The 12,082-nt window shown below is 60.8% G+C and overlaps 1 protein-coding gene across 2 annotated transcripts in view; it reads left to right on the top strand.

Annotated features, from left to right (window-relative positions):
* The first annotated feature begins 1,545 nt into the window (after positions 1 to 1,545).
* Positions 1,546 to 12,082, top strand: part of SIN3A (SIN3 transcription regulator family member A) — a 30,055-nt gene continuing 19,518 nt past the window's right edge. The window contains exons 1-5 of one of the 2 annotated variants that reach the window (XM_067003969.1): positions 1,546 to 1,690; positions 7,904 to 8,124; positions 9,472 to 9,648; positions 10,806 to 10,912; positions 11,406 to 11,688. In XM_067003969.1, the coding sequence (XP_066860070.1) occupies positions 7,936 to 8,124; positions 9,472 to 9,648; positions 10,806 to 10,912; positions 11,406 to 11,688 (756 nt within the window). In that variant the 5' untranslated portion in view covers positions 1,546 to 1,690; positions 7,904 to 7,935. Of the gene's footprint in view, positions 1,691 to 2,403; positions 2,540 to 7,903; positions 8,125 to 9,471; positions 9,649 to 10,805; positions 10,913 to 11,405; positions 11,689 to 12,082 lie in introns of those variants that run through there. The other variant, XM_067003970.1, reaches the window with a different exon arrangement.

Here is a 12,082-nt window from a genome sequence, read left to right as displayed (position 1 = left end):
GGCTTGCCCGGTTGGGATGTCACTGGCACGGCCCAGCCCCGTGGTGACTCAGGGGAGGATCACCCCGGGAGGACGCTCAGCCCTCGGCGGGCACCCGTAACTTTATACTGTAATAAGCTCTCGGAATGTGTATATTCTTATTTTTTTATAATCTCGGGGGGAAGAGGAGGATTTTTTTTCCTTTTTTTTTTTTTTTTTTTTTTTGTATTTAACTTGATCCAAGCAGGAGCCAGAAGGATTTGTAAATGTTCCTATTTTGCTCTCATTCGGAGAAAGGTTTTTTTTGTCGTTATTTTGGGGGTTTTTGTTCTATTTTTTTTTTTGTTGGTTTGTTCTGATTTGTGCCAACACCGAAATACACCACGAGCATCCCGTCCTCTCGGCTCTCTGGGTGGAGGTGCTGGGGGGCAGGAGAGGAGCGGGAGGGAGCTGAGGGCGCCTCGGGTGTGATGATGAGAGCGGAGCCTTCCTCCCCACCCCGATAACGGGGGTGCTGGTGCCTCGCAGGGCCCCATGCCCGGGGTGTGCCTCACGTGGGGTGCCCAGGTGAGCCAGACGGGGGGATCCTGGGTGGCTGTGGGGGATTGAAGGTGGCGATGCCCAGGGGGGTGAGGGTCCAGGAGCTAACGGGGCTGCGGGCAGCTCTCCTGGGCGTGGGGTAACAGCAGGAGGAACGGTAATGGGGTGTGCTCAGTCCTAGGTAACGGGGTGTGCTCGGTCCTAGGCCGTGGGACGCGCTCGGTCCTATTACTGCCCCGTGCAACACTCGTGTGATGGTAGCAGAGGCTTAAGGAATGGAGCTGGGCACTTGCTCGTGTCATGTCTCTGGCAGTGCTTGGAGAATCTGGGGAGGTTTCCCATGGTTTTTGTCAAAACCACTGCCGCAAAGGGGCCCGGCGAGCCCTGGGGCCCAGGGGCCAGCACCGCCAGGCCGCGCGGTGCTGAGGGTGCTGAATAAAGAGGTGCTGCTGCTTCGCTCGGGCTTCGCTTGGAGTTTTTTAAACGTTTCCGACGGCTCCTCAGAGGGTTCCCTTCCCCAGTCTTTTATTTTGGGGTCAAAACCAGCCCCGGGGGGCTCTGGGCTCTGAGTTTGGGGGGGGGTTAAGCCTTCGCCGGGCCGTGGCAGCACGAGACGGAGGGGCTGGAGCTGCGGGGGGTGCTCTGTGGGCCGGGAGCACACGCTGAGGGTTTCCCCCGCTCCGCTGTGTGTCCCCGTCACGTTGTGCTGCAGAAATGCGGGTTTTGGCGAAGATTCACCGCACCGCGGGGGCCTCTGGGGGCACGAGAGGGCAGGAAGGAGCTTGGCCCGAGCGCAGGGACCTCGTGGAGGGGGCGATGAGCGCGAGGGGGCTCCGCGCCCGCCCCCCCCGCTGCCTTCAGCGGGCCGCCGCGGGGCCGGGAAGGGCAGCCCGTGAAACGCGCGGGTTGACCTGGCCGCCCTGCGGGCGCGGCGGGGGGGCGGAGCCTGGAGCGCGGAGGCCACGCCCCTCGGCGCAGGCCACGCCCACCCCCAGGCCACGCCCCCCTCCCGCCGGCCTCTCCCCGCGCCGCCGCTCGTCACGGCCGGGCCGCCCCCTGGTGGGCGGCCCCTCGGCGGGCGGCCCGTCCGTGACGAGCGGCGGCGCGGGGCCAATCAGCGCCGGGGGGAGCTCCCCCCGCCCATTGAGGACGCCTCGCCCGCGCGCCCCGCGTACGTAACAGCCGGCGGCCCGCGGGAGCGGCCGTTGGGCTGAGGGGAGGGGGGGGGGGGGCCGCGGGGAGGGGGGGGGAGCGCGGCCCGCCCGCCCCGCCAACGGCCGCTGCGCGCGCGCGAGCGGAGTGGGGGGGGGGGGGGGCGGGAGCGCGCGCCGCGCGCCGGCCACGCCCCCCCCGCGCTGCTATTGGCCGGCTGCTGCGCCCCCCCCCCCCCCCTTCCTTCACGCGCGCGGCCCCGGTGGGGAGGGGGGGGCAGCACGTGCGCGCGGCGGGCGGGAGCGCGCGCGCGGGGCGGCCGATGTAAACATTCCACAAAAGGGCTCCCCGGGGAGCGGGGGGCGGGGCCTGCGCGGGGAGCGGGGGGCGGGGCCTCGCGCCGTGACGCCCGCGCCGGGCTCCCGCGCCGATTGGTCGGCGCCTCCCGGGCTGGGCCAATGGGCGGGCAGCGGGGGCGGGAGGGGGCGTGGCGCGCGGCCTAGCCGGACATCTTCTCGCTCCCCCCCTCCCCCCCCTCCCCGCAGCCCCTTCCTGGCGGCCGCGCGGCCAATAGGGGCGGGCGGAGGGGGCGGGCGGCGCGCGGCGATTGGCCGCCGCCTTGACGGGCGGCGCGCTCCGCCTATCGGCGGGCCGTTCCCCCCCCTCCCTCCCCTTAACCCCTCCTCCCCGCGCGCGGGGCGGGGGGGGCGGGATTTCCCGGGGAACAGAGGAGCGGGCAGCGCTCCGCGGCCGCCAGGCGCTGCCTCCATCTTCCCCCCCCGGCCGCCGCAGCGCCGCGGGGGCCGCCCCCCGGCCGGCTCAGGGCCCCCCCCGGCCGCCCCCCGCCCCCGCCGGGCCCCGCTTTGAGGTGAGGCGGGGAGCGGAGGGGGGGGCTGGGGGGGCCGGGGGGGGGCCGGGCCCTGCGGGGATCCGTAGGGGGCGGGGTTTGCCCGGGGGGGGGGGGCGGTGAGGGGGGGGCACGGCGGCATGGCGGCGGCGGCGGCGGGCGGGGCGTGCGGAGGCCGCTGGGCCAGCCGGGAGGTGCCCGCCCCCCGCCGGGCCGCCCGCCCGAAACGCGGCCCCCCCCCCCCCCCCTCCCGCAGCCCTCCCCCCGCCCCCCCCCCGCAAACAGCCGCCCCGGAACCCCCCCGGCACCCAGCCCCGCCCCGCCCCGCCCCCAGCCCCCCAGCCCCAACCCCCTCCCCAGCAGCCCCTCCCCCCCGAGCCCCGCCCCCCGCCCCCGAGCCCCGCCCCCGCAGCCCCCCCGCACCCGAAAACCCTCCCCGCAAACCCCTCCCCCCGGCCCCGTCCCAACCCGAAACCCTCCCCCCAACCCCTCCTCCACCCCCCTCCGACCCCCCCCACCCCAAAGATCCCCTCCCTAAACCCCTTCCCTGCCCCCCCATTCCCCGTACGGCCCCTCCAAACCCCTCTCCCGAACCCCCCCAACCTAAAGCCCCCTCCTACAACCCCCCTCCTACAGCCCCCCCACCTCGAACCCTCCCCACCCCTTCCCCAAAACCCCTCACCCCAAGACCCTCCTCTGGCCCCCCCACCCTAACGCCCCCCATAACCATCCCCCAAATCCCCCCCTACCCTCCTCACCCCTTCCCCGAGGCCCCCTTTCCTTAACCCCCCACCCTAAACCCTCCCACCTCACCCCCCCAAATCCTTCCCCAACCCCCCCACCCCGAGACCCCTCTCCTACACCCCCCCACCATAACCCCCCAAATCCCCCCCAAGACCCCCCTCCCTAAACCCCTCTCCTCCAACCCCTTCCACTCTCCTCCCGAAAATCCCCCTCCAACCCCCCCACCCCGACACCCTTCTTCAACCCTTCACTCTAACCCCCCCCCAAATCCTTCCCCACAACCCCCCTCCCTAAACCCTCTCCACCAACCTGCCCCCCCTAAATCCACCCCTTCCCCTATACCCTCTCAACCTCTCCCCCCTAAAGCCCCCCACTGTATTCCCCCCTAAATCCTTCCCAACCACAAACCCCACCCTAACCCCCCCAGGATCCTCCCCCTCCCCTTACGGGTCCCCCCCACATCCCCCGATCCCCCAGCCCCACACCGGGACCCCGCTGCCCCATTCAGTCCCCATTCCTGCAGCTCTTTGTAGGAATCCCCGAAACCCTGCTCTTAATACCAGTTTTTTAACGTTTTTAGTAGCCAGCCGGCATTCCTTCTTATGGGGCATCGCTGCGTGGCGTTATCCCAAAGCTTGCCGGGCTCGTGCTGTGGTTTTGACCCCGCTTTCTCATTTTTTGGGGTCTCCCAAGGCCGTGGGGTTGGTAGAGGTCTAAAAAGGGGCTGCTGAGCCCAGGGGGGGCTTTTGGGGCCCGGGTTCGCAATGGGGTTTTGTAGGTTGGGAAAATAACGCGTAGTGGGTGTAATTGTGGAAAAGGGACGTCCCTCGTCCTTCCCCAAAGAAAAGCGGACGTTTGGGCCACTAAAACGACCCCAAACTGCCCGGTAAGCGACAATTTTGAGCAGGGAGGGATCAGGACCCGCTGTGCCGGGCTGCCGGCCCTGCCTGGGCAGTTTTTAACCCTGTTTCAGGAGTTTTAAAGCGCCGTGCCGTTAGATCGATGCCTTCAAAGCCACCTGGAAAATTCCCTCGTCCCATAAAGGCTGCTGGGGACGGGAGCCCGAGCTGTGGGCTCTCCTCCCCACGGGGCTGCGGTCGCCCACCCCAAAATCCTCTCCCTGTGCCCCCCGCCCTGCAAAGGTGCGGCTCCGCTGGGCGCCGCGTGCTTAGCTTGGGGTAAAAAACCCAGGGGAAGGTTAAATAGGAGGTGTGCGTGGAACTGGAGCCCCGCGTCCCTGGGATGGGCGTCGGGAAGGTTTTAGGGTGTTCAGGCCGGGACAGCAGGCGTGGTCCTGTCCCCTGCGGCTGCCCTGTGGCCGGGGGCAGGGGGTGCGTGCCTTATTCCAGCTCCTTTGGGGCTTCGCCCCCACGAAACATCCAGGTACAACTGTCCTGGGGAAACGGGTGCGGGAGATGGGGCAAAACGCTCCTGAACGCGTAGGTTTTGTGCTCGGCGCGGAGCCTCGTGGCTGTGCCCGGAGCTCCTGGCGACGTGTCGCAGCCCCGTTCTGCCCCGGACACCTCCCTCCCGTTGCGCACCCGCTCCGCGGGGCTGCGCCCATTTCGCAGGCGAGGAGGCTGAGGCCCGAGAGCGAGCGGCGGGGCCCCGTGCGAGTGCCTCAGAGGTGGTGCCGAGCACCTCGTCCTGAGCCCTAAACGTGCTGCTTCCCAGCCTCGGCTCCTTCCCCTCTCCGCAGGGAGCTGGGGAAGGAGGGGACGCGGTCACCCCGGGGACTTCCTGAAGGGACTGTGGGGCCGTCGCTCAGCTCCCCGGGGTGCCTCGTGCTGCTGCTTTGGGTATAGGAGAGCGCCGAAAGTTGGCCGCTTGCTTTCAGCCTTGGGCAGTCCCCGCTGCCTTTCTGCGCCTTTTTTCCCAAACGAAGATTTTACAGATGATGCAATTCGGGTCGGGGCTTTCTAAAGCTTGGAGCCAAAGTCCGCGGGGGGCCGGATGCCCGCCGAGGCGCGCGGTGCGCTCCCGCGGAGACGGCGTGAAGTAACGCGGTGCTCTGTAGCCTCACGTCTGCCTCCTTGCACGTCCTGAAGAGCTCTGCAGTTGTCTATTTATCCTCACGATACCCTTCTGCATCCGCTGGGCCGCGGCTGGGTCAGCGACAGTCAGTGTTTCTCTCTCTCTCAGCTGCGGAGCGCGCTGTAGAAGGGGTAGGACTGGCCGTGGCACACATCTGGCCGCTCCTCTCCTGGGGGAGCTCCCTGGGAGATGCAGGACCCAGACGAGCAGGACCTCAGTAACAAAAACGACCTGTTTTTGGAGCGTTTGACCCCGCGTTTCCTCCTGCGAGGTGCAGACCGCTTGCTGCCCCAAGTCCCCCGTGCAGCCCCCGATGCGGGTCTGTGCTCCAGCCACCAGGTAGCTTCTCAGAGCATGACCCTCGTGCCTCGGGCACGCTTCAGGGCATCACCCGAGCGCTGCCGGGCTCGTGCCGTGGTCAGAGGCAGGTTTGTGTTGGTGCTTTGCGCCCTTTTGGTGCTTTTCCCTCTCCGTAGCATTGCAGCACTGTGGGTGCCCGGTTGGCACCCCCGGTCTAGAGAAGGCAGAGGTTTGAGGTACCTCTGCTAGGGTTAAAACGCTGTGAATGGGGAACCTTTAAATGATGGGCTGCTGTGAGCCGCGCTGGCAGACGGGGTGCAGCCCCGGAGCAGGAGTTCAGCAAGCCGTGAGCCAGAAGGGCTCACCGGTGGCTCCCCTGCCACGCAAAGCCCAGGAAAACTCGCAGCACGCGTTGGGTTATCCTGACGCGGGTGCAGCGGATGAGGTTTTCCTTCGTGTGGCTAGTTGCTGGTGCGCCGAGTCGCCCGGGTCCCGTGGCCACGGGCCTCGTGTTCGCTGGCTCCGGAGAAAAAGCTTTTCTTTTCCAGCCTCAGGTGGCGTCCTAAGCCTCGGAACTCGCGGGGGGTGCGTGCGTCCGCCCGCCCTCCCTGTCCTCACGCGGCCTCTGGGCGGCTCAGCTCAGCCGAAAGGTCGCTGGGTCCCTGCGGGGCGCCGAGACGTGGAAGTGAGACGCGAGGGGGGGACGCCGCGGAGGACGGCTTTATTTCGGGGGGGTGTCTGCACGCACACGCGCGCCTTGTCGCGGCCTGTGGAGCTGCTCCGCTTCTTCTCGGCAAAGCCCACGTGCCTCTGGTCGTGCTTCGGGGCCGCCGTGCGGGAGGAAAGGTGCTGTGCTTGCAGGAGGAACGCAGCCGGAAGGACCGGCCGGGGGAACCGCGCTAATTCCGGAGCCGATCCTCCCGGTGAGCACGTTACAAATGGGTTACAAGCAGGTGCCGCCGAACCTCGCCCCGACTTTACTCCTGCAGTCGGGCATTGTCATGCAGAATCCTGGCTCGCCCCGCCAGCAGGACGGTGCTGCGTGCGGGGCCAGCCGTGCTCGGCTCGCTCCCAGCCTGGTTATCACACCACCCTGAGGCTTTTCCCAGTCCGAGCGCAGGCTGCGCGAGGAGAGCAGCTCCGAGTGGACCTGGGTGGCTGGTAACTTGTCTGTGGAGGCCAGCTCAGAAAAAAGCCTAAGTTACCAAAATACGCGGCGGGAGCGTGCTCTCTGCAGCCTGGCTTTGTGCTGGAGGTCAGGCATGGGGGTGTTTTGGAGGCTGGTGGGTAGGAGCCAGTTAGTTTCACAGCAGGACAGCAGTCCTCTGCCTCTGCAGGCACTCGTCTGCCCCCCGAGCTCTGGGGACCGGGTGCGGGGCTGTATTCCGAGAGGCTGAACTTGCAGAGCAACCTGAAAAAGCAGTGAAGCAATCTGCCTTCTTGTCCTACCCCTCCGAGTGGAAGAAGAGCCTAGTGAGGAGGGGAGAGGGACTCAAAGGGGAAGAAGGGCTTTACTGCGCAGAGCCTGCCTTCTCCAGCACATGTATCCATCCCGAACCTCTGCATTGCTAGATGCCGTGTATATTTTTGGCATAGCCCCTCCCCTGGTGCCTCGGTGCCTTTGGTTAGCGATGGATTTGGGCAGGGGAGACTCACCCTGGCTCGGGGAAGTCCATCCTGTCCGTGACAGCAGCCTGTGGGTAACTGCGCTGCGACTGCCGGGGCCGGAGAGGGGCCTCGGGGGAGTCCCACGGAATTAGAGACCGAAGAGGGCGGATCTCACTCGAGCTGTTGTGTGCCGGCACGGCTCCGCTTTGTGCGCCTCGTGTCTGGGCTGCGTGGCCCGCGGGATCCCAAGCCCCCCTGTCGGAGGGACGGCAGGCTTCGGGGGGGCTGCGCGCCTATCGTGTGCGTGTCCAGCAGCAAACGCTTGGCGCTGGGGCTCTGGAAGTGGTTTCAAAGCCTTAGCAGGCTTCCTGCGTTTCACCTCCTCCTTTTCCCTTCTTCCCGTGGTTTTATAGCATCTCTCACACCTGACTCTCACCCAGCCACGTCCTTTAAGTGAGCCAGAAGTTGTTAACGTGAAAGCGGCGCTGCATTTCTGTCAGGAAGGCCGTGTTTTTGTGATAAACGTAATTGCGCGCTCGGTGCAGGAAGATAAATCTTAATTCCATTTTCCTGTCCCGAGATCTCAGCGCCATAAACGACCAGACCCAAACTTGTCCTGCTCTTGGTGAACTTGGCGTTCCCGGTGCTGGCAGGGCGTGATTAATCGATGCCCTTTGCTAATTACTCTGCTTTCCCCAGGTTTTGTAGTGCTTCCCGAGCATGAGTTCAGAATGAAGCGGCGATTGGATGAGCAGGAGTCACCCGTGTATGCGTCGCAGCAGAGACGTATCACCAGCAGCACCGAGGCTTTCCAGCACCAGCACCGCGTGCTCGCCCCGGCCCCGCCGGTGTATGAGGCGGTTTCGGAGACCATGCAGTCTGCCACGGGGATCCAGTACTCGGTAACCCCCAGCTACCAGGTGCGTGTGCCCGGCGCTCAGCTGCGTCTCGGCAGCCTGCTTCTCGGACCGCACGGCAGAATTCCGGGTTTGAGACAAGGTTCTGGTTTAGTCGCCGCTTCCTAGAGAAGGACCGATATGCTTCTGAAAGCTCTCGTCTTAAGCTCTAACTTAAATTTAAGACTTTAAGACCGTCAGCTTGGTTGTTCAGGTGGCTCCGAACCTGAAATGTGGTGGGATTTGGCTTTTTTTGAACACTGTTCTTCAGTGATTCAGATCATGATCTCTGAATCCTAGAGGCAAGTCTGCGCCGGACTTTCGCTCCATTTTTCATTCGCAAGGAGATGGTTTGTTCTTAACAAACCTCTTGTTGCTCTGTCCCAGGCTTTTGATGTCTTGGATGATCTTAACCCTAACAGGCAGCCGTTTAGATCACAGATTTTCAGGAAAATTGACCTGTTAAAGAAAACCTGGGATCATCAGGTAGCTTCCTTCGCTCTGAGAAGCTGTCTGCTGTCCCCTTAGCAAGGGAATATCGTCTGGAAGAGAAAATCCTTCAAGGATGCACTGGAGGTGCCTCTCAGTGACAGACTGGGGTAGACTTGCTCATCTCTGGCTCGTTTTGGCACGTTACATCTTCCATGCTCATGCTGCTGGTTGGCCGTGCTCCCTGCCTAGTGCCTAATTTTACGCATAGTTTCTTCCTTATTACTGCAGAGGGGATATTTGTGCAGAAAGTAGCAGCCGCAAAGCTGAAGAGCCTGCAGGCAGATGCTTGCAGGGCCTGGAGAGAGGATGAGTTTGTTGCTGGCAGTCCTTATAAACGGGACTTGAATGGACCAGCAAGCAAACCCTTTAATGAGAAGGGTTAAAACAAAAAAGTACAGCCCATCCAAAAGATGCTTGTATAGAAAACAAAGTCTGTTTGTGCAAAACGAACAGTATTTGCTCTTTTTTATTACTTTAAAGGGTTTTTTAGTGTTTTCTCGAAATTCTGATTTCATGTTCAAAGGAGGCCTGAAACTGCCCCGAGTTTGCTGGGACCAGAGAGCCTCAGCTTGCCTCCCAGCGCCCAAACCGAACGGCAGGAGCGTGGCAGCTCTTAGAGATTCGTTCATTCCAATCCCTGCGTGTGATGGCAATTCTTTTTTTAGGGAAAAGACAGAACCTTGACTGTCTGAAAACCCCATTTCCCACTCCTTTTGCAGTTTTCTTACGTTAGTGCTAGCCACGAGACAAGCAGGGAGCGTTCCAGGCTGGTAAGATGTGGCTAACACGTCTGTGGCACAGAGTTAAACTCAACTTTTCCATCTCCGCCTGGGAAGACCGATGGCGGTGCTTCCCCTGACGTAATTTTTGTCTCCCCAGGTGTCGGCCGTGCCGCAGAGCTCGGGCAGCCACGGGCCGGCCATCGCGGCGGTGCACAGCGGGCACCACCACAGCACGCCGGTGCAGCCGCACGGCAGCCAGGTGGTGCAAAGCCACACTCACCCGACGCCGCCGGCCGTGCCCGTGCAGGGGCAGCAGCAGTTCCAGAGGCTCAAGGTAAGGCCGAGCGCTGCTCCTCTGTTAGGAGAAGACGTGGGTGACGTTGCCAAAATGTTTGTTCGGCGCTTTTCTGACCGCGTGGCTCCTGTGGGAGTAATGGGGAAGGAAGGAAGGCTCTGGTGGTGGATTACGTGCTGTAAAATCCTCGAAAAATGGAGAAAGCTCCACCAGAAATAACCCATTTAAGTAGTTCCATTTGATTCAGCTCTAGCAATAGGCACGTGTATGAAGTGATGCCTATTTCTTCATCTCTTCCAAGTAGCCTCTTCCAGGTTTGCTGGAAACCGCCGCTTTGTTGGGCCAGAAGCCCTTTCCTTTCCCTGAACAGGAGGCTTTGTTCCTAGAGACCTCTGAAAGAGGTTTTATAACCTGGGGTTCTCCCTCCCAGTGAAACTGACGGCAGATCCTCCGCTGAGGCGAGAGCGGGACCGTACGTGACGGCCTTTCTTCCCTTGCTGTATTTAATTTCAGACTGAAGGGAGGGTCTGTGCGTAGCTCCCGCAGCTGATGAGCGCGTGGCCTGGCTGCTGGAGCTGCTGGGTGCCCAGGGCTCTCACTTCAGGCTGGGGCTGTGTCTGAAAATTGGATGTTGGTACATGAACGCTTCATAAACTTCTTGCTGTTGGAGGTGTAAAACAATTTACCGCCCACAGTTGCCATTTTCAAAATCCTTCTGTGTCGAACTGAAATGTCTGGAAAAAGTACAAGCGTGTACCTGGCAGACATCTACTACGCTGAGTATGTCATTTCGACTTTCTGCTTATTCTTAGGCTTCCATAATAATTTCCACATCTGAATGCAGGAAAAATACTCAGTCTAGTTCTGTTTATCCTAGCAGTTACTTCAGTTAGGGTGAGATGGTAAATTTGGAGTATGTTTTTTCTGACTAATTCTGATGATCTTTGTTTCTTTTTTTTTTTTTTTTTCTTTTTCTCCTTTCTTTTTGGTACAGTTTTGTCTTGTGTGCTGGGAACAGGGAGTGAGCATCTCCTGTTCAAATGGGGCTGGTAATACACCAGCCAGGCTGGTGGTCTTCTGCTCCTTAATTCCCTGCCCGGGCTCAGGGTTGACAGCTGTATCTTCAAGTATGCGTTTTCCAGAACAACGGAGGTGAAATAAAATCTCCGCTAATGTAACCTGTCTTCTATCTCCAGGTGGAGGATGCATTGTCTTACCTTGACCAGGTGAAGCTGCAGTTTGGTACCCAGCCACAGGTCTACAATGACTTCTTGGATATTATGAAGGAATTCAAATCTCAAAGGTAACGCTCCGCATTCTGCTTTGCCGCCCAGGTTGGAAAGTGTGTGTGTGGGCACGGGAACACGCAGCAGGAGCTAACCTCGTCCTTTCATTTGCAGAGTAACACATCTCCCTAATAGTATAAAACAGTTGAGTACTTTCTCTTCTGAAAGTGAGATTCATTTCTTCATTTGTACTAAATCTTGGCTTAGAGCGGCAGTTCCCATGTTTGACCTTCGTAGCTGACTCATCTGGCTGCCTGGTGGTCTGCCCATTAGTAATGGCCAGGCTTGGGACTAGACCTCATTCATACAAAATGCTGTCTGGGCTAATAAAACAATTCTTATGTCATTCTTAAGCTCAGTAATACATTTATAGGAATGAGATTTGCTTTGTTGCATAGCTTAGAGATGATAAGATAGAAATTCTAATGGAGAATTATCATGCAGAGGGTTTGGTTTACCGCCGAAAGGGAATTAGGGGATTGTGACATTTTGTTCTCACTGCTTTTTCAGCATTGACACTCCGGGAGTGATCAGCCGTGTATCACAGCTCTTCAAGGGCCACCCAGACTTGATCATGGGCTTCAACACCTTCTTGCCGCCCGGTTACAAGATCGAGGTGCAGACGAATGATATGGTGAACGTGACGACACCAGGGCAGGTTCACCAGATCCCCACTCACGGCTTGCAGCCCCAGCCGCAGCCCCAGCCGCAGCATCAGTCACAGCCTTCAGCGCAATCAACCCCAACACCAGCACAGCCCGCGCCGCAGCCACCGCCTGCCAAAATCAGTAAGGTGAGAGAGAGACTTCATACGGCCTGTGTTCACGTGTGGGGAACCTGCTGCCTCCAGCTGACACTGGTGTGGAGCTGGGGAACGGAAAAGGAGATGTTACACTGCTTTTTCCTAGTATTCCTGAGCCCTGCTCGTGCTGTCCTTCTGTTGGTGGATTAGCTTCACCTGTTCAAACTTCGAGATGTGTACTAGCTGATATGGCAATAATGCAGATAAGCCAGCTTGAAGGTTTGGAAAAGCCTCGTGACTTTCAATGGGAACGCAGAGTTGCTCAGAACATCTGGTAAAATGCATGGGCAGTACCTAAGGAGTGATCCGGCAGCCCTGGGAAGAAGGCCCCAAGAATGCAGTTGAGTTTGCAGGAGGGGCTTCTTAATTAAAGCTCTGGGCACGT

The sequence above is a fragment of the Anser cygnoides genome, chromosome 11, assembly GCF_040182565.1.
Source record: "Anser cygnoides isolate HZ-2024a breed goose chromosome 11, Taihu_goose_T2T_genome, whole genome shotgun sequence".
NCBI lineage: Eukaryota > Metazoa > Chordata > Aves > Anseriformes > Anatidae > Anser > Anser cygnoides.
This window is presented reverse-complemented; position numbering and strand designations above follow the sequence as displayed.